Raw genomic sequence first — 24,496 nt, 5'->3', positions numbered from 1 at the left:
ATTTGGGTGAATAGATTCTGAAAAACCAGTACCCAGAACAACCACATCTGGCCTTAACAACGGCCTTAATACACCTGGGCGTAGAGTCAAAGAGAGCTTGGATGGCGTGTACAGGTACAGCTGCCCATGCAGCTTCAACACGATACCACAGTTCATCAAGAGTAGTGACTGGCGTATTGTGACGAGCCAGTTGCTCGGTCACCATTGACCAGACGTTTTCAATTGGTGAGAGATCTGGAGAATGTGCTGGGCAGGGCAGGGAGGTCCGTACAGGACCTGCAACATGTGGTCGTGCATTACCGCGCTTAAATGTAGGGTTTCGCAGGGATCGAATGAACGGTAGAGCCACGGATCGTAACACATCTGAAATGTAACGTCCACTGTTCAAAGTGCCGTCAATGCGAACAAGAGATAACCGAGACGTGTATCCAATGGCACCCATACCATCACGTCAGGTGATACGCCAGTATGGCGATGACGAATACACGCTTTCAATGTGCGTTCACCGCGATGTCGCCAAACGCGGATGCGACCATCATGATCTGTAAACAGAACCTGGGTTTGCCATTCGTGCAACCAGGTTCGTCGTTGAGTACACCATCGCAGGCGCTCCTATCTGTGATGCAGCGTCAAGGGTAATACCTGCCATGGTCTCCGAGCTGATAGTCCATGCTGCTGCAAACGTCGTCGAACTGTTCGTGCGGATGGTTGTTATCTTACAAACGACCCCATCTGTTGACTCAGGAATCGAGACGTGGCTGCACGATCCGTTACAGCCATGTGGATAAGATGCCTGTCATCTCGGCTGCTAGTGGTACGAGGCCGTTGGGATCCAGCACGACGTTCCGTATGACCCTACTGAAACCACAGATTCCAAGTTCTGCTAACGGTTATTGGATCTCGACAAACGCGAGCAGCAATGTCGCGATACAGTAAACCGAAATCGTGATAGGCTACAATCCGACCTTTATCAAAGTCGGAAACGTGATGGTACGCATTTCTTCTCCTTACACGAGGCATCACGTTTCACCAGGCAACGCCGGTCAACTGCTGTTTGTGTATGAGAAATCGGTTGGAGACTTTCCTCATGTCAGCACGTTACAGGTTTTGCCACCGTCACCAACCTTGTGTGAATGCTCTGAAAAGCTAATCATTACCATATCACAGTATCTTCTTCCTATCGGTTAAATTTCGCGTCTGTAGCACGTCATCTTTGTGGTGTAGCAATTGTAATGGCCAGTAGTGCACTTTTCCGTGGACACCTGCTTAGGTCGGTGCCGCACACTTCGAGAGCCAGTTACGCTCCGGGCTCCGACCAACCAACACCCGCAATGAGCATTCGATAGACACCCAACGCCTGCCTCTTCCCGGCGAGGTGTCGTCTTGCACTTGACGTAAGCCTCGTACGGTGCTGCACATTCTTCTGCAGCTCCCGGGGACACCGCCTTGCAGTATCTGCATGTGACTACCCGCGAGATCATTGTCTCGTGAGACGTGTCTTAATGCCATCTTGATGTTCATCCGTAGACTGCATACGATCTCACACCCTCCTAGGACTGTTTCGTTACTTTTCCTTCCTGCAACTTGCAGCTTCAACGTCTCAGCACATCGTTTTAGTGTGCACCTGTTAGGCACTGTGACGGATCGACATTTGCGTCATCAAGTTGTATGGAAATTCGATACCAGAAGCTGTATGTGGTAAAGCATCTCAATAAACATCTGTTATTGTAAAGTACATACATCAGTACTGCCAGTTACAGCACTCGGTTAAAGATATTTCGCGAAATACGTCGAAAAAGGACTATTAACCATCTATGCACGGATCGCAATAAACCGAAACGACAGAAATGTTACAAAAATGATTCCATATGTCCCAAAGCTGTAGATTCGATGCGACATTCGCTCCCTTTATAAGAAAAGGCAGGATATGAATGGAGTCATATACATATTACAACAGCAACAAGTAATGTTTGCACATAGGATCCAGTATAAACAAATAATGAGCACAACTAATGGCAAAGCGACAATGAACAAAGGAACTGGAAGAAATCGATCCCAGAGAATTGCTGAAACTGGAAACACAACTAAATCCATCAAACCCCTATTAACAATGTCCCACACGTAATTTTTAGCCTCCATTTATCGAACGAATGACATCTGCTTTGGAAGGGATGAAATCTGTTTGGCTGAGAAAAGCCCTTTCCTTGAAAACAGAATCATTCACTACATTGGGAACAAGTGAAACCAACCAGCAACGGAATATCTGATCAGAGGCATTACCACAGCTGCAAAATTTGTAATAAAAGAATTGTGCTGTGCATCGGTAGCCGTGTAATGAGAACTCTGTCCACCTGAACAGAAAAGAATAATTTTATTAGAATATGAAAGATATTTACAAGCAAAGCAAACAATGATGAAGTGACCGAAGGCAAAAGCTAACAAAAGGTGCGCGTTTATATTCCCTTATGTTTGACTTGCGTCAATCCTGTGCAAATTACCACTTGAAATGCTCTAAACTTAATCGCATTGTCAGTACTTCATTGGTGTAAGCCGAAGTCCAAAAGAAGTAAAGTCACTCATCTAAAGTCCGTAGGGATTCGAAGATAAACACTGCACGGCTCGGTAGAGATTCGGAGGTAAATACGGCATGGTCACTGCCTGATGACGTTCCCCTAGCGACCTTTTGGTTGACGGGCTGCGGACGCTGCCAGAACCTGGTCCAGGGAGCTCGAAGGAGTGACTAGTTAGGAAGCTGAGACTGACCTGCCAATCCGTGGTTGAGCGCCGTATACTGTTGCAGCAAACGGATACAGCTTGAGATACTGGCGAGCACGTGACATGTCATAGGAAAATACTGCCAGAGATCACAGGGCCATTGTGGAGGTGTGTTCTGCAGGCAGCTGACCTGGCACCAGTCACGGCAGCTGCCAGAAACTATGGGGACAACAAATCGACATCTTCCTGTTGTTGCTAAAGTTGTTGTCCATAATGTTTAAAAAAACATGTGGGACAAGTGGAGATCGTTGTTTGGCTTGCAGGTGTGTTTGGCTATCAAGGCAGCTGATGCCTGAAGTATGGACACCTGCGGGACCTCAGTGTGCTGCAGGTTTCGAGGTTGCTGTCTTGTAGGAGATGCACAGCAAAAAGAACCTACGCAACAGGTAACCGTAGCTCATAAGGTCAACTTGGCTGCGAAAAAAGCAACTGATGAACATCAGCAGCAATAGTATGTCATATCTAAAGAGAGAAAAACAGCCCACAATATCAATAAAAAATTGAAAGAAGACAAGGCCATAGCTCTTGAAGCTGATAAAGACGATTATGTATAAAAAACAAACAGCGTTTTGTCAAAAACAACGTCAGGGAAATTAAGAAATACCCTTCACAGTGTTACCAAGGGATGATCGAAGAAGCAATGAATAACAACAATTTCCTCTTCACAGTTCAAGAAACTACAGATGTAATCACACTACAGCACCTGTATTCGGAGCTAACCCAAAAAGCATGACCGGCCTCGGTGGCCGTGCGGTTCTAGGCACTTCAGTCCGGAATTGCGTGATTACTACGGTCGCAGGTTCGAATCCTGCCTCGGGCATCGATGTGTGTGATGTCCTTAGGTTAGTTAGGTTTACGTAGTTCTAAGTTCTAGGGGACTGATGACCTCAGATGTTGAGTCCCATAGTGCTCAGAGCCAAACATTTTGAGCCAAAAAGCATGAAGATGGGGTCCGAACTAGGCCTATAGTGAACTCTAAAAAAGATCATCATACAAGCTAATCAAGAAACTGCTCAGAATCCTAAGGAAGGCATACACCTCTGAAACCATCGCGTGCGTCAGGAACAACAGAGAATTACCGCAGGCAATAACAGACACGCAGGTACCTAATGAAGCTGGACTAGCATTTTTTGGCAATGGAAATCTGTATGCCTATGTCCGAGAAAATTTAACATTACACCTCAATAACAATTATTTTAATACATTCAAGCCAACCGGATCAATAGAAATTAAAGAGCTTATAGACATCCAAGAAGTTGTGTTGAAACGTAATTCCTTTCAATTTAGCAACAACTTTCGTGAACAACAAAAAGGTTTAGCAATGGTATCAAGTTTCTGGCTCGTTAACTAACACACTCATTATTAACAAACCAGATTCTTTGTACAAATCATACACTACGTAATAAAATAATTTATCTTTACTTATATGTAAACGACTTTGTTATACAAGGTGTAGCAAAAATGTACGGGACAAATTGCATGACACATTCCTCACAAGGAGACAAAGAAATTATGTTATCTTAACTCATTTCCTCCAATTCATTAATCACGGGAATCCCACACGAACAGAGTGCTACCACATGTAACTCTTTCTCACAGGAGATGTGAAATATTCCCTCCGTGGGCGTTGATACACGCATCACGCAGCCGTCGTAGCGGATGTGCTGATTTATCCGTGGAATATTGCGTGTGTTTTCGCGGCCTTCCGTAATATGGGCACGGAGACGGTGAACATCTTGTACTGGGGTTCAGTACACAAGAGCTTTCAGATGTCTCCACAAAAACAACACCTTTAAAATGTCCCGACAAGCAGAACTCCGTTGTGTTCAGTTTCGAAGAGCGTGGAGGCCACGCAATTGGTCCATCTCTTCTATCCATCTGTCACCGAATCCGTTATTTATGAGCCGACGGACATTATATGTAAACTGAACAGGTACCAAATCCAGCACGAAGAACGTCTTTTGTCGCACAGCTAAAGGCACATCAGCCGAAGGATCACGTACAATATTGTCTACGAAACTATAACTTTGTCTGTTGAGCCTGGGCGGAAGAAAGTGAGGTCCTACCAACAGTCAACAGCAATGTCGGCCCAAACGCTGACAGAAAGTGTTTCTTGATGACTTCCTTCAACAGTTGGGGAGGATTGATGTCTGACGGTGCATACCGATTGTGAAAATTTACAATCTGATCTCGTTGAAAGTCGTTGGATTAAATGAGCTGTAACATGGAAACAAAGCGTTTCCAGACCCATCTTCATATAAAGTAATTTCCTCGTCTACGTGTGAGGAATATATCCTGCAGTTTGTGCCGTGCACTTTTTTCTGGGACAATAAAACTGAAGTGTAATAATTATGAAAACTTTTGAGCCAGTTCCACGACAACATCAAAATCACCTTTGAGTACGAGGCAGACAAAGCGTTGTATATGCTAGACCTAAGAGTTTGCATAAAATAATATGAGACGCACGATCACTGAATACGGATTGAACACAGATATAGATAGAACTATCTTCCGTCCCATTACAGAAAAACTAGCAACACACAGAAGTATGATTAAGGTTGGAGCGGACATCCCAAAGGCACAAAATGATGTTGGTGATAAACCTATACCAATGAAACAAGTAAGTGCTAAGAACTTATATTTGCTAACCGCAATTGATCTCCTGCTTAATAAGAAGATAAAAAAAGCATTAGAAGTATTATAATACCAACAAGGCTAAAATAATAAATGTTTTAGTATTATTCATTGGAAAATCCTCTTATAAATGAAGGAGTGGCATTGCATAGAGCTATCACATAAAAAGTAAAATAAAGAACGTCCTTCTTCACAGCGGCAACCAATTTGAAGTGATGAACATAAGCAAACAGAATTCAGCAACACCATATGCCCTCTACATAGGTAAGACGGGCATATCATTTGCCATACGATATAATAAACACACGTCAGCTGTAGATTTAAACAAACATCGTAAATCAGCAATGTCAACTCACATGTATGGTAGTAAACACAGACTTCCGGACAGCAATAAACACTCACCTATCTACACCTCATTCCATTTACCCTCTCTCTTTCTTCAGCCATCCCCTACCCCTCCCTCATATTGTCTATCACTTTGGAGTATATTGTTTTATTTCATTTATATTCATAAAGTGAAATAATATAACTTTATTACTAGGTTACTATTTCAACAACTACACTCCTGGAAATTGAAATAAGAACACCGTGAATTCATTGTCCCAGGAAGGGGAAACTTTATTGACACATTCCTGGGGTCAGATGCATCACATGATCACACTGACAGAACCACAGGCACATAGACACAGGCAACAGAGCATGCACAATGTCGGCACTAGTACAGTGTATATCCACCTTTCGCAGCAATGCAGGCTGCTATTCTCCCATGGAGACGATCGTAGAGATGGTGGATGTAGTTCTGTGGAACGGCTTGCCATGCCATTTCCACCTGGCGCCTCAGTTGGACCAGCGTTCGTGCTGGACGTGCAGACCGCGTGAGACGACGCTTCATCCAGTCCCAAACATGCTCAATGGGGGACAGATCCGGAGATCTTGCTGGCCAGAGTAGTTGACATACACCTTCTAGAGCACGTTGGGTGGCACGGGATACATGCGGACGTGCATTGTCCTGTTGGAACAGCAAGTTCCCTTGCCGGTCTAGGAATGGTAGAACGATGGGTTCGATGACGGTTTGGATGTACCGTGCACTATTCAGTGTCCCCTCGACGATCACCAGTGGTGTACGGCCAGTGTAGGAGATCGCTCCCCACACCATGATGCCGGGTGTTGGCCCTGTGTGCCTCGGACGTATGCAGTCCTGATTGTGGCGCTCACCTGCACGGCGCCAAACACGCATACGACCATCATTGGCACCAAGGCAGAAGCGACTCTCATCGCTGAAGACGACACGTCTCCATTCGTCCCTCCATTCACGCCTGTCGCGACACCACTGGAGGCGGGCTGCACGATGTTGGGGCGTGAGCGGAAGACGGCCTAACGGTGTGCAGGACCGTAGCCCAGCTTCATGGAGACGGTTGCGAATGGTCCTCGCCGATACCCCAGGAGCAACAGTGTCCCTAATTTGCTGGGAAGTGGCGGTGCGGTCCCCTACGGCACTGCGTAGGATCCTACGGTCTTGGCGTGCATCCGTGCGTTGCTGCGGTCCGGTCCCAGGTCGACGGGCACGTGCACCTTCCGCCGACCACTGGCGACAACATCGATGTACTGTGGAGACCTCACGCCCCACGTGTTGAGCAATTCGGCGGTACGTCCACCCGGCCTCCCGCATGCCCACTATACGCCCTCGCTCAAAGTCCGTCAACTGCACATACGGTTCACGTCCACACTGTCGCGGCATGCTACCAGTGTTAAAGACTGCGATGGAGCTCCGTATGCCACGGCAAACTGGCTGACACTGACGGCGGCGGTGCACAAATGCTGCGCAGCTAGCGCCATTCGACGGCCAACACCGCGGTTCCTGGTGTGTCCGCTGTGCCGTGCGTGTGATCATTGCTTGTACAGCCCTCTCGCAGTGTCCGGAGCAAGTATGGTGGGTCTGACACACCGGTGTCAATGTGTTCTTTTTTCCATTTCCAGGAGTGTACATATGACACACTAAGCAACAGAAGCACTCTGTATGTTAATAAGCATGTCAAATCTCGTGTTAAATATGTAAGAATGCAAAACAAATGTAGTTATATGTCAATCCTCTAACAAGAAATCCGTCGAGTGTGAAGTAGCAAAAGACCAATGATATTTACGGTATTAGACGCCCCACATATTGTGTACCATGCAGCCACAATATTGGCTGCCAATGGCAACAGTAGGCGGGAGTAGAGGAATCCAATGGCGAACATATGAAGGGGCTATGGACCATAACTGAACTCCTTAGTTACGATTAACTCACAACAGTGCCACAGTGCCAATGGCGTTGATACAAAGCAGGACAATAATAAAGATAATGTAAGAAAACGTTGCATTATATCAACAACAGTGGCTGAAGTTGGCATTTCTTCAGAAGGGAACCCAAGAAACTTCACATAGTGAGAAGGAAGTGGCAGTTGAAATACTAACGTTTCTGCAAGATGAGTCTGTGGAATGTGTGGTATCGTATACATTCGACTGGGCGGACAATGTATTTAAGTAGTACAATGATGAAGTTCATCATCCTTGTCGAACGGGGAGACACAAATCCCGTTTCCAGCTAACGTAGTAAAGGGCAATCGTTGTCCAAGGAGCAGGCACTAAACGTAATTACGTACCTGGAAGATCGTACGCAGTATAGTAAAAAAAAAGAACACTTACGGATTAATTTTGAATAAGTGAAAAGTTTATGAAATTGCAGTTCATACCATCTACAACCGCTGAACAAATTCATCCTCTGGATGCTTGGTTTTCTTCCATGCTTTGAAACATATCAGCAGCTACGCTGCAAAGGGCACCAAGTTTCACGACAAGCTCCACGACAGACTGTTTCGCATTCGGTTACATGCCTTCACATTCCATCTCTTCGCATCATCCCGTTACACCAACATGGTCGCATCATCCCGTTACACCAACATGGTTCTATATGTATTGTTTAAGAGTGGATACCTAGCTGAACCTTCTGATCGGTTCGTAACACCTAAGTAGTTTACCTTCGATCTTGACGGTGTGAACCTTTGTGATCACTGTGGTGCAGCATTTTTCATTCGGTGCTCATGGCGCAAGCTAATGGTTTATTTTGAACATTCCTTGAATGTCGCCGACGCCCGTTTTGTGAAATGTAATACGTACATCCATGGGAGGTTGATCTCACCATATCCTGGACGCTCATTTTCCGTCCCCCTCCTGATGCACATGATGAGTCACTACCAGCTAATATTTTTTCAGTCATAATTTTTAACACAACACTTTCAGAGGGCATTACTAAAGATTGAAATTGCGACCACCCACTCAAGAGGTTCCTTGTAAGAAACTTTTTATTTTATGTCATCAAATTATGTAAACGGAAAGGTACGAAATTCAACACTGCATCACACGACTATGACGTGGGTTAAATACGCGTCATTTGAATAAGGCAGTAATGTAATAAAGAACGTAAATCGTTCAAAATGTTTGTACGAATGTGGAAGTTTTTCATAAATGCAGCTAATGTATGTTATGTGATCAGACAGACACACGTGGATTGAAACAATACTTTTTTTCCTCTATAGAAAGAGAATTGCAGGGCGAGCTGGAATCCAAAATCCTTACGTCAGTGATGCAAGTGCCCATAATCGGGAAACGTGGTTGCAAAGCCATAAAACGTGGACTGTGGTACAGTAGAAGAAAGTCATTTGGTCGGATGAATCTTGCACAACACTGCTTCCTACTTCTGACTGAGTTTACGTCCCAAAAGTAAAACGAGGGGTGAGTTCTGTCATGATTTGGCAGCCACATCGTGGTACTCTACAAGATCGTCTTACTGCCAAGGATTTAATTGTTATTTTAGCTGACGAGGTCCACCGGTAGTACAATTTTTGTTTCCCAGAAGTAACCCTTTTTTTCAAGACGACAGGAAGCTGTCCATGCAACTCGCAGCGTTCGCTGCTGGTTTTGTGTGCACGAGGTTGAAATGTCTTAACTCCTTTGGTTACTACTGTCACCGCATCTCATCATCAGTGAACCTTTGTGGTGTACTTTGGAGAGACGGATGCGTGATCTCTATCCACTTTCATCATCGTTACCTGAACCTGCCAGTACTTTTCAGCAAGAGTGGTTTAAGATGGTCTTGAAAACAATACAGAAACCATTTTTATCCGTTCATAGAAGAATGGAAACTTTTTTGAATTCCAACAATTGTCCTACATCACATCAGGCATGGAAATGCGTTGTGTTTATATTCTATCTCTCTCCCCCCCCTACCCTATCCCCACCCGTGATCTAGGCTTTCACATTTTTTTTTGTACGTGATATACTGTCTCAGAATTAAATTAAAAACGATCCCTGCCTCTCGTTTTTGACCAAGGTTTTCGTAGTTGTATGACAAATGGCAAAATTGATATTCGCCTCCCAAATTGTACCTATTGGGAACACCTCTATATGACTATTTCCTCGCCTACTATTCTTCTGAATAGTCAATTACTCTGCAATGGGTTATTACTCGAATAGCTGCTCTACCTACAGTATGAAGAATACACACAGGAATAGAAAAGTAAGACTTTAATACTTCGACCAACATGTCACAGGGCATGTGGGACAATATTTCTCCTTACTATCCCCCTAGTCACAAGCCTTCTATGGTCACAGTAGCTTATCAATGATAACGGGACTGATTTCCAACGCAGTTCTTAGTCATTCGTGAGCTGCACAGCCTGTCAGAGTAGCAACGTAAGTGTTGAATTTCATTCTAAAACACTAACCTTTTCACTTTGTTCATTTGATACATTATAATGGGATATTGTTCGTAGCTCTTGTCTGTACATGAAATGATCTCACAGTGATTACTACTGAAAAGTGGGGCGAATTGTATTTACGTTAATTTACGTTAATATACAGGGAAAGGATTTACTTCGCGCGGCTCCCCTAGTGGGTGACTAAATCGTTCACTGCACGCAGAGTGTCGCACGAAATGCTGACTGATCAACGTGAAGCATGTAAGCTCTACGCCTTTCTAATTGAACTGAGTAATAAACAAATTAATGAACGCAACTAAAACGTTAAGATACGGTAGGACGATGCACTGACGAAATTATTCTCTCCTCTCTCTCTCTCTCTCTCTCTCTCTCTCTGTCTCTCTCTCTCTCTCTCCCTCTCTCTCTCTCTTCTTCCTCCCTCTGTCCATCTGCTCCTTCTTCTCTGATTCTACCCCCTCCTGCCCTCTCTATCTCCTCTTCGCCGCCACTATCTCCTCCTCCCCTCTTTCTGTCCATCTTCTCCTTCCCCTCTTTCTGTCTCTCTCCCCCGACCCCACATCTGCGACTGCAAACCCCTGACCCCCTCTGTCTGTATATCTCCTCCTCCCCTTTTCTTTCTCCACCTCACCACTCCAGTCTTCTAGGAGGTTGTTAGATCTTATCATCACAGCATTTCTTTCCAGGCAGTAAGTATTATCTGTACCAAGTTTGGTTGAAATCGATCCAGGGGATGAGTAGTTGCTTTTACCCATGTTTCTGCTCACATACGCATATGTCACATATATATCACATATATTATATATAGTTCACATATAAATGTACACATATTTAACCTGTATGTCAAACGAATTTCGTCCTGCTGTTTTGTTTCACGCAGATCAATGTTTACGACGTCATATTTCCTGAACTGTGTGTTGTACAATGATATAATTTTGTAGGCACTTTCAGCATATAGAATTAGTAGCAAAGAAGTAATAAATTTAAAGACCACACGTGAAGCGGCAGTTTACTGCATGAACAACGAAAATGAAGTAAGCAATAATTTTTTTTTCCTTTCATCGTTTTGTGGGCGTTATCAGCGAGAAGAAGTTTCCTGAGAGTTTGAAATTTTGTATGAAGTTAGTTTCAATTGAATGATTTCGTAAATGTAAGCAAAAGCAGAGTCATCCGCCATCATTATCCACATCAGTTAGCGCTTTATTTCTCATTATCTCGCTGCATACCAGTACCTAAACAATGAACAGGCAGTCTGGAGCGCTCGTGCCTACCTGCCTGGCAGCCTCCTCCATGAAACACGCGTAGACGGCGACGTTCTGCATGAAGATCTCATCCTTGTTCTCCAGCGTGGCCCCGGACACTGGCGCGTACTCCACCACGGCGGCCACGTAGTTCTCCGAATTCCGCGACGAAGCCTGCGAATAATGGGAGAACACTGGTAAGCACTACCAGCTTCAGAGTACAAAAAACGCTTGAGGTTGCATCGCCTACGCAGACGATCCGCTAGTTATCGTATCTGCCAACGGATGGGCTAAATTAGGGGAAAATAGTAGTTTAGTTCTTGAAAGACTAAGTGGTTGGCCATAGATAACCAAATGACGGTAACAGCACACAAAACACTATATTTGTTACTAAAAAGACCATTGTCAAGTACGAGAAACCCCAAAATCAGAATAATGAATAACCTTCGAAAAGACAAAAAATATGTAGTAACTTGACATAATCATTAACGAAAAGCATAACTTTTATGCATGTGTAGAAGTCGTCTGCCGGAGAGGCAATAGCAAAGCAGCAACAATTAATCAAAGAAGATTTCAATTGCCACTAAGTGCAATAAGAACGTACCACAATGTAATCTTAATCGCTGTTGTGTGCTACGGGTCTACGTTTGGGCACAGAGAGCAGAAACGGGAGGACAGCACAGGCTCTACGGCGAGCACAGGGAGGAGGCGTGCTCCTGCAGCTCACAAGTGCATACAGAACAACAGCGACTGAAGCGCTGCTGTCGATATGAGGCTTGCCACCTCTGGAATCAGCCGTAAGAAAGATAAGTTCACAATATTGGCTCTAAATGGGCTAGTAAGATAAATTAAAAAGATACTGGGCAGAAGAGCCGAATCGAATAAAGAAATAAAGGCATGCGCCGGCCGAAGTGGCCGTGCGGTTAAAGGCGCTGCAGTCTGGAACCGCAAGACCGCTACGGTCGCAGGTTCGAATCCTGCCTCGGGCATGGATGTTTGTGATGTCCTTAGGTTAGTTAGGTTTAACTAGTTCTAAGTTCTAGGGGACTAATGACCTCAGCAGTTGAGTCCCATAGTGCTCAGAGCCATTTGAACCATTGAACCAAATAAAGGCATGCTTCATTAGAGAATGGCGAGATATCTGGGACAGGGTAGAAACAGGGAGGAGAACTTAGCAGATACTTTGTAACATAAAAGGAACATGTTGAATGTCATACTTCCTTCTGACCAAAGCTGCTATACAATCCCTGTCGGTAAATGACCCATGTCCCAACCACTTATTAAAAATACAACAATGCACCACAATTCTGAACGTGTAGCATTGACACCCCGGACCAAATAGTCTGGAAGTGTGCCATTAGACGAGATATTATAGATCAGCATTGGTATGTCTTCGGTAACACAGCGGTCGATAATGTAATAAGGAATGACGTTGTTGTTGTTGTTGTGGTCTTCAGTCCTGAGACTGGCTTGATGCAGCTCTCCGTGCCACTCTATCCAGTGCAAGTTTCTTCATGTTCCAGTACTCACTGCAACCTACATCCTTCTGAATCTGCTTAGTGTATTCACCTCTTGGTCTCCCTCTACGATTTTTACCCTCCACGCTGCCCTCCAATGCTAAATTTGTGATCCCTTGATGCCTCAGATCATTTCCTAGCAACCGACCCCTTCTTCGTGTCAAGTTGTGCCACAAACTCCTCTTCTCCCCAATTCTATTCAATAACTCCTTATTATTTATGTGATCTACCCATCTAATCTTCAACATTCTTCTGTAGCACCACATTTCGAAAGCTTCTATTCTCTTCTTCTCCAAACTATTTATCGTCCATGTTTCACTTCCATAGATGGCTACACTCCATACAAATACTTTCACAAAAGACTTCCTGACGCTTAAATCGATACTCGATGTTAACAAATTTTTCTTCTTCAAAAACGCTTTCCTTGCCATTGCCAGTCTACATTTTACATCCTCTCTACTTCGACCATCATCAGTTATTTTGCTCCCCAAATAGCAAAACTCCTTTACTACTTCAAGTGTCACATTTCCTAATCTAATTCCCTCAGCATCACCCGACTTCATTCGACTACATTCCATTAGCCTCGTTTTGCTTTTGTTGATGTTCATCTTATATCCTCCTTTCAAGACACTGTCCATTCTGTTCAACTGCTCTTCCTAGTCCTTTGCTGTCTCTGACAGAATTACAATGTCATAGACAAACCTGATATTTTTATTTCTTCTCTTTGGATTTTAATTACTACTCCAGATTTTTCTTTTGTTCCCGTTACTACTTGCTCAGTATATACATTGAATAACATTGGGGACAGGCTACAACTCTGTCTCATTCCCTTTTCTATCACTGTTTCCCTTTCGTGTCCCTCTACTCTTGTAACTTACATCTGGTTTCAGTACAAATTGTAAATAGCCTTATCTCAGTATATTTGACCGCTGCACCTGCAGAATTTGAAAGTGATTATTCCAGACATCATTGCCAATATGTTTCTCAAAATCTACAAACGCTAGAAACGTAGGTTTGCTTTTCCTTAATCTGTCTTCTAACTTAAGTCGTAGGGAAAGTATTGCCTCGCGTGTACCAACATCTCTACGGAATCGAAACTGATCTTCCCCGAGGTAGGTTTCTATCCGTTTTTCATTCGTTCGTAAGGAATTCACGTTAGTATTTTGCAACTGTGACTTATTAAACTGATAGTTCGGTAATTTTCACGTCTGTCAATACCTGTTTTCTTTGGGATTCGAATTATTATACTCTTCTTTAAGTCTGAGGGTATTTCGCCTGTCTCATACATCTTGCTCACCAAATGGTAGAGTTTTGTCAGGACTGGCTCTCCCAAGGCTGTCAGTAGTTCTAATGGAATGTTGTCTACTGCCGGGGCCTTGTTTCGACTCAGGTCTTTCAGTGCTTTGTCAAACTCTTCACGCAGTATCGTCTCTCCCGTTACATCTTCATCTACATCCTCTTCCATTTCCATAATATTGTCCTCAAGTACATCGCCCTTGTATAGACCCTCTATATACTCCTTCCACCTTTCTGCTTTCCTTATTTGCTTAGAACTGGGTTTCCATCTGAGCTCTTGATATTCATACAAGTGGCTCTCTTTTCTCCAAAGGTCTCTTTAATTTTCCTGTAGGCCGTATCTGTCTTACACCTAGTGAGATAATGTAGATACTTGTCCTCTAGCCATCCCTGCATAGCCATTTTGCACTTCCTGTGGATCTCATTTTTGAGACGTTTGTATTCCTTTTTGCCTGCTTCATTTACTGCATTTTTTATTTTCTCCTTTCATCAATTAAATTCAATATTTCTTCTGTCACCCAAGGATTTCTACTAGCCCTCATCTTCTTACCTAGTGGGTCCTCTGCTGCCTTCACAACTTCATCCCTCAAAGCTACCCATTCTCCATCTACTGTATTTCTTTCCCCCATTCCTGTCAATTGTTTTCATATGCTCTCCCTGAAACTCTGTGCAACCTCTGGTTCTTTCAGTTTATCCACGTCCCATCTCCTTAAATTCCCACCTTTACGCAGTTTCTTTCATTTTAATCTACAGTTCATAACCAATAGATTGTGGTCAGAGTCCACATCAGCCCCTCGAAATGTCTTACAATTTAAAACCTGGTTCCTAAATCTCTGTCTTACCATCATATAATCTATCTGAAACCTGTCAGTATCTCCAGGATTCTTCCATGTATACAACCTTCTTTTATTATTCTTGAACCAAGTGTTAGCTATGATTAAGTTATGCTCTGTGCAAAATTCTACCAGACAGCTTTCATTTCTTACCCCCAATCCATATTCAACAACTATGTTTCCTTCTCTCCCTTGTCCTACTCTCGAATTCCAGTCACCCATGACTATTAAATTTTCGCGTCCCTTCGCTACCTGAATAATTTCTTTTATCTCATCATACATTTCATCAATTTCTTCATCATCTGCAGAGCTTGTTGGCATATAAACTTGTACTACTGTAGTAGAAATGGGCTTCGTGTCTATCTTGCCCACAATAATGCGTTCACTATGCTGTTTGTAGTAGCTTACCCCCTATTTTTTATTCATTATTAAACCTACTCCTGCATTACCCCTATTTGATTTTGTTTTTATAACCCTGTATTCACCGAACCAAAAGTCTTGTTCCTCCTGCCACCGAACTTCACTAATTTCCACTATATCTAACTTAAACCTATCCATTTCCCTTTTTAAATTTTCTAACCTACCTACCCGATTAAGGGATCTGACATTCCACGTTCCGATCTGTAGAATGCCAGTTTTCTTTCTCCTCATAACGACGTCCTCTTGAGTAGTCCCCGCCCGGAGATCCGAATGGGGGACTATTTTACCGCCGGAATATTTTACCCAAGAGGACGCCATCAACATTTAAACATACAGTAAAGCTGCATGTCCTCCTTGTTTTCAGCTGTTCGCAGTACCAGCACAGCAAGGCCAGATCCGTCAATCGTCCAGACTGTTGCCCCTGCAACTATTGCAAAGGCTGCTGCCCCTCTTCAGGAACCACACGTTTGTCTAGCCTCCGTTGTGGTTGCATCTACGGTACGGCCATCTGTTTCGCTGAGCCACGCCACGCAATCCTCCCCACAAACGGAAAGGTCCATGGTTCATTGGGGGGGGGGGGGGGGGGAGGGGAAGGAATAAGGTACTGTGGCATAACCCGAACTCGATGACAGTTGAAATTTCAGGTTATAAACTACAAGCCTACATGACTGAGAGAAAAGAGGGAAGAGGCCACGTCATATCAATGAGACGCACCACGGCAGAATGTCGACCTACAATAGCATTGCGGAATCAGTGAGTAGATGAGCTTTGGAGAGGACCAGGAGGGATTTCTTGAGACCTTGGGAGTCCTCTTCCAATATCTACACCTTTGTTGTCAGAGCAGTACAGTTCTAGTAAAACATGAGTTGTGCTTCAGAGCATTGAGGGCTAAATAAAAAAAAATAAAAATTAAAAATTAAAAGTAAAGTCTCAGAGCACTATGGGACTTAACGAAAATGGTTCAAATGGCTCTGAGCACTATGAGACTTAACTTCTGAAGTCATCGGTCCCCTTGAACTTAGAACTACTTAAACCTAACTAACCTAAAGACATCACACACATCCATGCCTGAGGCAGGATTCGAACCTGCGACGGTAGCAGTCGTATGGTTCCGGACTGAAGTGCCTAGAACCGCTCGGCCACAGCGGCCGCCACTGGGGGCTAACTATTAATACTAATGAGGTTTTATAGCTTGTTTCTGATGCCAGCTACACTAGTGTAACGTATCGTTGTGTAGCGTGTAAGGTGTCAGGCAAATCCAACAACTTTCATGAAAACCCTGACATGATAGCAAATCCGGCAGTATGTCACATAGCTCCGAATAAATCCTGACATTAAATTAACCAAAGTAATACGATCAACGAGTGAGCAAATGGAATACCACAGACTAACACAAGAACGCCTAAACGCATGTCATACCTTCCCACCGTGAAACAGACGCAGTTCAGAGGGAAGAAACGAGAACAGAAGCCGAGAGCAGAGTCGTGTAGGCTAGGACGCCCTACGATAATTGACGGACACCCACGTCTCCAGCGGTCCGCCAGGACCACCCCCCAGCCCATGTTAAAAGATAGAGCCCTCCAGAAGAACAGTATAGATCTTATGATAACACTAAAAGGACCACGCAAGCTGCAAGTTTTAGCGTGACACTTTTTCGCGTATCTGTTACATAGCAAACATTAAAAACATTGGCCCACCACGAAAAGTATAACGTTTCTCACTGGATGGACAGAACTTTTGTAGGCGGAGCTTAAGGTTAACATTGTGACCCTGATTGGCAGTTGAAAACACAGCCAGATAGCTTTTCTTAAACCAGCTTCGGTAAATTGTAGTTAGGAGAGGAGAGAGTTGCTTCCAAGACAGTGAGGTGCGTGGAGCTGCGCCGCCCGCCGCCCCCTGACGCTGCCTAAATACCGACAAGGTAATGAACGCACGCGGTGCCACCATAAGGCTTCACTCAGAACTGCAGAAGTCTCATCTGTTACATCCGCTTTTTACGTAATACTAGTGCTGATCGTCAATTAAACTTCGTGGTATTCACATTTGCTACTAGAAGTTAAAATCTGAAACGCGATGATTTTTCTGTTATATAATTACTGAGAAGCCACATCAGCCCCTGTAATTTATGACAAGTTAAATAAGTAATTAAAGATAACTGAGGGTCACTGTAGACCATTTTTGATAGTTTTCTCTTTTATGAAACTTAATTTAAACCTAGATTATAGATGTGATATTGCATAGGTCATCCTTTGATCCATTGTAGAACTTGGAAACCCATTCAGGGAATATTCGTTCACATTTTTGTTGACCACAGTTGGTTTTTATCATCCCGTATTATAACATTTCCTTTTATCTATAGTGCAATTTATAAACAATGTTTTGGGAGTATAATAATATTTCCAATGGTAAACTTAACTGCTTTTTCGACGTTATTTTACCAGCTAACTAAAAATAGGAAAGCCTTGAACCCCTTCCACTACATTTAGTTAGTATTAAGATTCTTTTACATGGAGTGCAGTGGAGCTGACGCTGAAATCATTAAGTATTTGATTATATCATCGCTAGTCTCACTGAACTCTTCTGAACTCTACATGTCATGTGTGGTCTGGCGTCTCCTTACCAGCAACAGGTCCCAGGTTCAAACTAGTCAATACCCTAAAAAAAATAAATAAAAATAACACGCTCAGAGCGTCGTTGTGCGAGAGTGGTAGGGAGACACGGCTTAGAACAAACAGACACCACGCAGAATGTTAGAAGTGTAGTGTTGTATAGTAATGTAGTAGAATTATAAGGAACAAAACTTGCTATCAAGCAATGCAGCATAGACCACTACAATTCTGAATGAACATCTGTGCACCAGATTGCCAAGGGTAGTATGTAGAAATTTTTCCTTCCTCTAAAAACTAGCATAATTCTTTATGTGCATTTCTCCCCTTAAACAACATAGTGCTTAGTTATACCAACACATATGAAATTATGTAAAAATATTATCAGCTATATTCATGCAAATTCATGCCCAACATTTGGTTTGTTTTTGTTATCTAGGTAACAGACTAAAGGGAGAGCAGGAGAGCTTCTGTGAAGTTCGGAAGGTAGGAGACGAGGTACTCTCGGAATTAAAGCTGTGAGGACGGGTCGTGAGTCGTTCTTGGGTAGCTGAGTCGGTAGAGCACTTGCTCGCGAAAGGCAAAGGTCCCGAGTTCGAGTCTCGGTCCGGCACATAGTTTTAATCTGCCAGGAAGTTTCAGACTAAAAGAAAATAGCAAACACACAAATTAAAATATACATATATATATAAATAAATCTCTACCGGGAGGGTCCCTAGCAAACTTGGTTCATTACTAATGCAAAAATAACATGAGCTCACTGGCCAAAAAATTATTCATTCCTTTGAAAGGGGTTTGCAGAGCTGTATACTGTAAGGAACTGGTACCAGGTAATGGTCCTCCAGCGCTAACGTAACTCGTGGCAGTGAAGTGGCGTGTGTGGTTAAGTCAGTTCCATGGAATAAGCGCAGTGTGATGCCTACACGTGAAGATGCGACGGGACATCAGGAAATAACTGTATTTTACAGGGGAGCCCCTGACAACAGTATGAATGAAACTGTCCTGTTCGTTGGTGTATGAACCTCGACTCGCCAAAAGGTATACAGCGTGTCGTGTACCATTAGCAGTCGTGTAATATGGTGCAACTGCGGTGATCGAAAAAATTTCCTAACCAACAACGAATGGAGATGAGTGACACACGTCGTATATGATAATCCATTTCAAATTCCATAGGAACTGCTGAGACAAAAGAATGTTAGTCCACTTCACACTGTGCCAATGCATACATCGTGACAGGAAGTAAAATAATAAACGAAAACAATAGGACCAGTTACTTAATAGCGTAACGGCACAGCTAGGGAACGCTATACAGCAACATTCTGCGTGTGAGGATTGACGGAAACACCCTAAGACGTGTGTTTCTTAAAATTTTCTTTATTAAATGGGAGTTATTTTGGTGTTGCACTCTATCATCATCAGGTCCTCAATCGACTGTAATCGCATCAAAACCAACTGTCCATCCTAGTTGATTTAATCCAATTATTGTCAGCTGAAGACATGACGATGGTTAATTTTTGCTCCAAAACCAGCCAGAAAACTTCGAAAAAACAGACGGTTGAAGTCGTTCCCATCAATCGTCATATACTAACTGGCCATCTTCCGGTTTTACATTGAAGACGGATGTACGACAGTTCTGCGTGGCATTAATTGACAGTTTACGTAGGTATCTAGCACCTGATGTCTTCCCCCTGATTTCGCAATTTTCATAAGCTACTGGCCGCTGGTGTACGAACGCAGAGCTGGTGCCAAACATCGTCCCAGATGTGTTACAACAGGTTAAGATCAGGCAAGTTTTGTGAGAAAGACGACAATCTTAGTTCAACATTATGCTTCTCAAACCACTGTAGCACGATTATAGGCTTGAGGTACTAACAATTATCCTGCTGGACGATACCATCGCCTTTGGGGGAGACATGAAGAGTAAGTGGATATAGATGGACAGCAGTATAGCACACCTACTGCACAGCAGTCATGGTGCGGTCGCTTTCCGCCATAGGTGCAGTGGGAGACAACTTCAGTGTCCTCCACTGTACGATACTGACGCCAACGCCCATCGTCCTTGGTGCAGAGTATGTTTCAAGCAGCCATTTCCTGTATGACGGGGTATCCGAAAATGACCATCGACTTGGTGTAAGAAGCAGCTCTATTCATCCGAACAGGCGATGCGTTTCTATAGATCCACGGTTCATTCTCGATGATCCCATGTCAGTGTCCATCATATCTGGCGATGTGGTTGGAACATGGGAAGATATGGAGTCGTTTCCTGCAGAACCTCATGTTCAACGATGTGCACCGAAAGGTGTAGTCCGAAACACGTGTGGCTGCCCAAGCATGGTATTCTGTTTGGAGATCTGGCACAGATCGCCGCCTGTGCTGCTCTGACGAGTAGACAAATGTCCGACTTCTGAATACTGCAATGATGTATGGACGTTTATCATCTTTTTGTCTACTTGTGTCTCCATTGTCCTTCTTCTTATTACATAGATGCTCACGAAAGTAGCAGGCGAACAGCGGACCGATTTAACCGTTTCCACGATGTTCATTCTTAGAAAGCGGGCCATAACAATCCCTCTTTGTCAGAGTTGCTTATGTAAGTGGAACTTTCCACGCCAGACACACGTCGTCGCTAGAATTAATCCCTATTAGTCTCTGCTCCTCTTTTATGCCTTCCTTACAGCGTTACGTCGCCTTAAATCCATCATGGTGACATTAAATCTCGTATTTAGTAGATCTCATTTCTTTTTGGCTCGTCAGTGATCTCATTACGTTAGTCACGCTCATCCACATGACCAACATCGACTGGTCGGAGCCATCATTTGGTGTAACAGTAACACCCCATCATTGGTGTAAGCAGCGGAGACCAATAACATCCATATTGTCCTCTAAAACTTTGACTCCATAGCAGCATTTGTGAATTATATAAATTTCCAAAGATTTTAAAGATTGTCCGAGAGCTTAAAGTTTGTTGATGACAAACTTACTAATCAAACTCAAATATGATGGGACTAGTTCATAACATAACAACTGCTACACCGTGAACATATAAAAACTTAGCCCCACGAGGATTAACGTTACGAAATTTCAGTTCCACTGACACCAGAAATTTACTTTACTGGCTATAAACAAAATCAAAACTATAAAATTCCTTGTATTGCAGCTGAACACAGGAGTAATATGCAGCCAACACATAAAGAAGCAAAGTGGTGTAACTAAATGCCATCAAACGTGCCTAGTCAAAAAGTTCTACTTTGTTTACATTTGTGACATCACATGGTTCGATATGTCTATGATGTCAGTGCCATGATATCACAAGCCATGGTCTCTCTTATCGATGACGTCTTGTAGTGTTTGAAAAATTTGAAAAACTGAAAAAAATTTTAAAAATTAAAAAATTTGAGATGTTGGAACTAGCTGACTTGTGCCCTGTAAACCCCCAAACCCCCCTCCTTACTCCTCCTCCTCCCCCTATATAAACCTTCTCCAGAAAAAATGTGTGTAGCACTAAAATGAAATAGCAGACAGCCTAGTATTTTAGCAGCTATTAAAATGCCACAAAAATCACAATGTAGCCCCAGAACCACTATGGACGAGAGTATATGTATGATTTGGATTTTACACCATGATCAAAATTATCCAAACGATCGCAGTTTTAAATTATGTATAAGATTTAAAGTGCAGTATTTCCACAACCAAAAATAGACCAGGAAACACACACACACACACACAAACCCAGGGGACGTTCACGAATATCTCGCACTATGCTCAAGAATATCCAAACAATCTGAATTTTGTGTCATGTTGAAATACATTAAAATGTTTAAGTAATACGTTATCTTTTTATATCAAAACATACGAAAGCACACATACATACTTCAACTTCTTATGTTCTCACTCTTTACAAAAGAAATGTTGAAATGAGTCTACTTGTGCACACTTGTATGTGGCACCAGAGAAAGATAAGAAAATTAATAAATTAAAAAGAAACTAGTATACCCGTAAACAATGAATGTTATTGACACGCTCGATAATGCAGATTGCTGACCGTGCGCGGCCGCAGAGCCGAATATACTGCTTGTGGTCACAGATTGTAGTGTTGGAGCAAAAGAGAGGTGGGCGCACAGTTGTACATAGATGTCTGTGAGGGAAAAACTATGAACTAGTCTGTTTTTGCGGTGTGCTGTGTGAGGCCACCAAGTGTTAGTTTAATTTAGGTATGTCAGTATTGTTAAAATTGAAAGCAGAAGTCTTCATGAAATCAAGGTAAAGATGTTAAATAATAATGACATTTGTTTTTGCCAGCACGATAGTATAGATGAGTTGGCTGATAATTTGTAATTGTTGAGTAACCCCAGAATGTATGTAAACTGTCTTGATGAAGAGGCTAATTAGATACTTCACTTTTGTAATGCTTCCAAAATCTGTTAACAGAACTATATGTAATCTGATGATATGAATTTATACTGGTTTAATGAGGTTAGATAATACTTGCGGTTTAAATCTCATAGTTTGTGAATCAATTGTGAGTAATGTAATTTTGTCAGGTGTTTTTGAAAAACCAAACTTAACTTGCAGTATAATTTTGCTACAAAAAAATCTTATTGTTCGTAATTCACCATAATGAGTATGGTCTCCCTGTCCAGTTCATATATATTTAAAGAATTTGGATTTTCTTAATTGTTCTCATTTATCAACCAAGAAAATTTCATGTGCATTTCAAAGCATTATGGCCAGCATTTCACACTCTACGCAAGACTGTATTACTACTGACATTTATACTATTGTTTGATGAATTATTATTACATTTTTTGTTAGGTTAGTAACCTGTACACATATTTCATTTATGCTCTGTCTTGTGCTCTAATTTGCTGTATGTCATTTATACCTGACAATGTCACTAGTTTACTTGTTTTCACCTATGTAGATTTAAGAAACCAGTGTACCCTATAACTCATGTCCATTGCATATACTCATTCATTTCATATAATTTGCAGAACCAGTGTACCGAAATCTCATTGTATCTAAACGAACCATTATGCTCATAAATAGAAGTACATGGAAATGCAAGAAATGCAGTATATAGAAAGCACAACATAAGCAATTACCTAGAATATTGAACAACATTGACATTTCTCACACTGTTTCCTGGTGGGCTATTATAACAATTTTCCTTTTGCTGTACTAGCTAAATTAGGCAGATTGCGTGTAAAAGTTTGGTATTAAGTACATTTTTTTTCTGCATTTTGTGTTAGGTATAAGAGCATTGTTAGATTATTTACTTTGTGTTCACGCCATGTGCTGCACCAAACTTTTGGAATAATGATGGAATGTTGATGTTTAATGAGTGTTCATGCCCAGAGCTGTACTCCAATAGTGAGGAGTATATTGATATATTGATGGTTTTTTAATAATTATAGTGTATGGTGTTAATTTGTGTATATTGTGTCATTTCTAGAAAAATGTATCTTGCCTTGTGCCTTATGACTGGAGTAGTTTCTGTGAGACTGTCACAGAAGCTTTACACCTATAGACATTTTTTCACCATTCCTTATGAGGTTGGATATGATACTGCTTTCTTATGTTAGCATGCATTACTTCTTTTTTTTCGGTTACTAATCACTTGTTTCACTACTTTAGCAATTCATTTGCATCTTTGCATATTTATCCATGATTTACTGTGATGTGTTACATTTATCCAGTAAGCTGTATGGCATTTAGTACTCTTGTCTTTACACTTGCATGTACTATAATCAGATTTTTTTCTTTGCTTTGGCCATAGCAGTTCTTGACTCAAGAAGAATGACGATCGATTGTTAATCATTTCTTTACAGATGAAGTGCACTGCCTTTATCGGTCATTCCCATATATTTCCCTGTAGATATGCACATTGTTAGAGATATAGGTCATTTAACAGATAGTTTTATGAAGCCCTGAGGTTGCTACAGAACCTATAAATATTTTCTTTTTTTTTTTACTAACATGATACCTTACTTTGATTCCATGATTCTGTTTGTCGAATATGTATTCATACAGGCCATACAGAGCCTTACTTTTGTATAATACTGCTATTTATGCAGTTTGTTGTTGTAAAAGCCGTGTCTGGTTACGTATTCTCATTATGAATTATGCATAGGCCTCTGAGTTCCATATAAAGTAATAGTTAACTATACTTTATTATTCTTTCTCAGCTTTGGTGTTTATGCCATGTTAAACTAGGCCACCTGGAGCCAGAAATATGTTCTCTGTCACATTTTGCGATTAAGATTAGCATTTGTATATCTGGAAAGGTCACTTGCAGCCACTGATTGTAATTTTCTATACAATTGTTTTAGCTATTAAGATTTGCATGTATTCCAATTACAGGACCACCTGGAGCCATTCAGTTCTTGAATTGACTGTTGGTTTCTTTATGTAATTATGACT

At 42.2% G+C, this 24,496-nt stretch overlaps 1 protein-coding gene across 1 annotated transcript in view; it reads right to left on the bottom strand.

Moving 5' to 3' along the window:
• LOC124797920 overlaps positions 1-24,496 on the bottom strand; it is a 175,934-nt gene that overhangs the window by 116,012 nt on the left and 35,426 nt on the right. The window contains exon 3 of the mRNA XM_047261053.1: positions 11,435-11,578. Within this exon, the coding sequence (XP_047117009.1) occupies positions 11,435-11,578 (144 nt within the window). The remainder of the gene's footprint in view (positions 1-11,434; positions 11,579-24,496) is intronic.

The sequence above is a fragment of the Schistocerca piceifrons genome, chromosome 5 (genome assembly GCF_021461385.2).
Source record: "Schistocerca piceifrons isolate TAMUIC-IGC-003096 chromosome 5, iqSchPice1.1, whole genome shotgun sequence".
NCBI lineage: Eukaryota > Metazoa > Arthropoda > Insecta > Orthoptera > Acrididae > Schistocerca > Schistocerca piceifrons.
The sequence above is the reverse complement of the archived record's forward strand: the minus strand, read 5'-3'. Positions and strand labels throughout refer to the sequence as shown.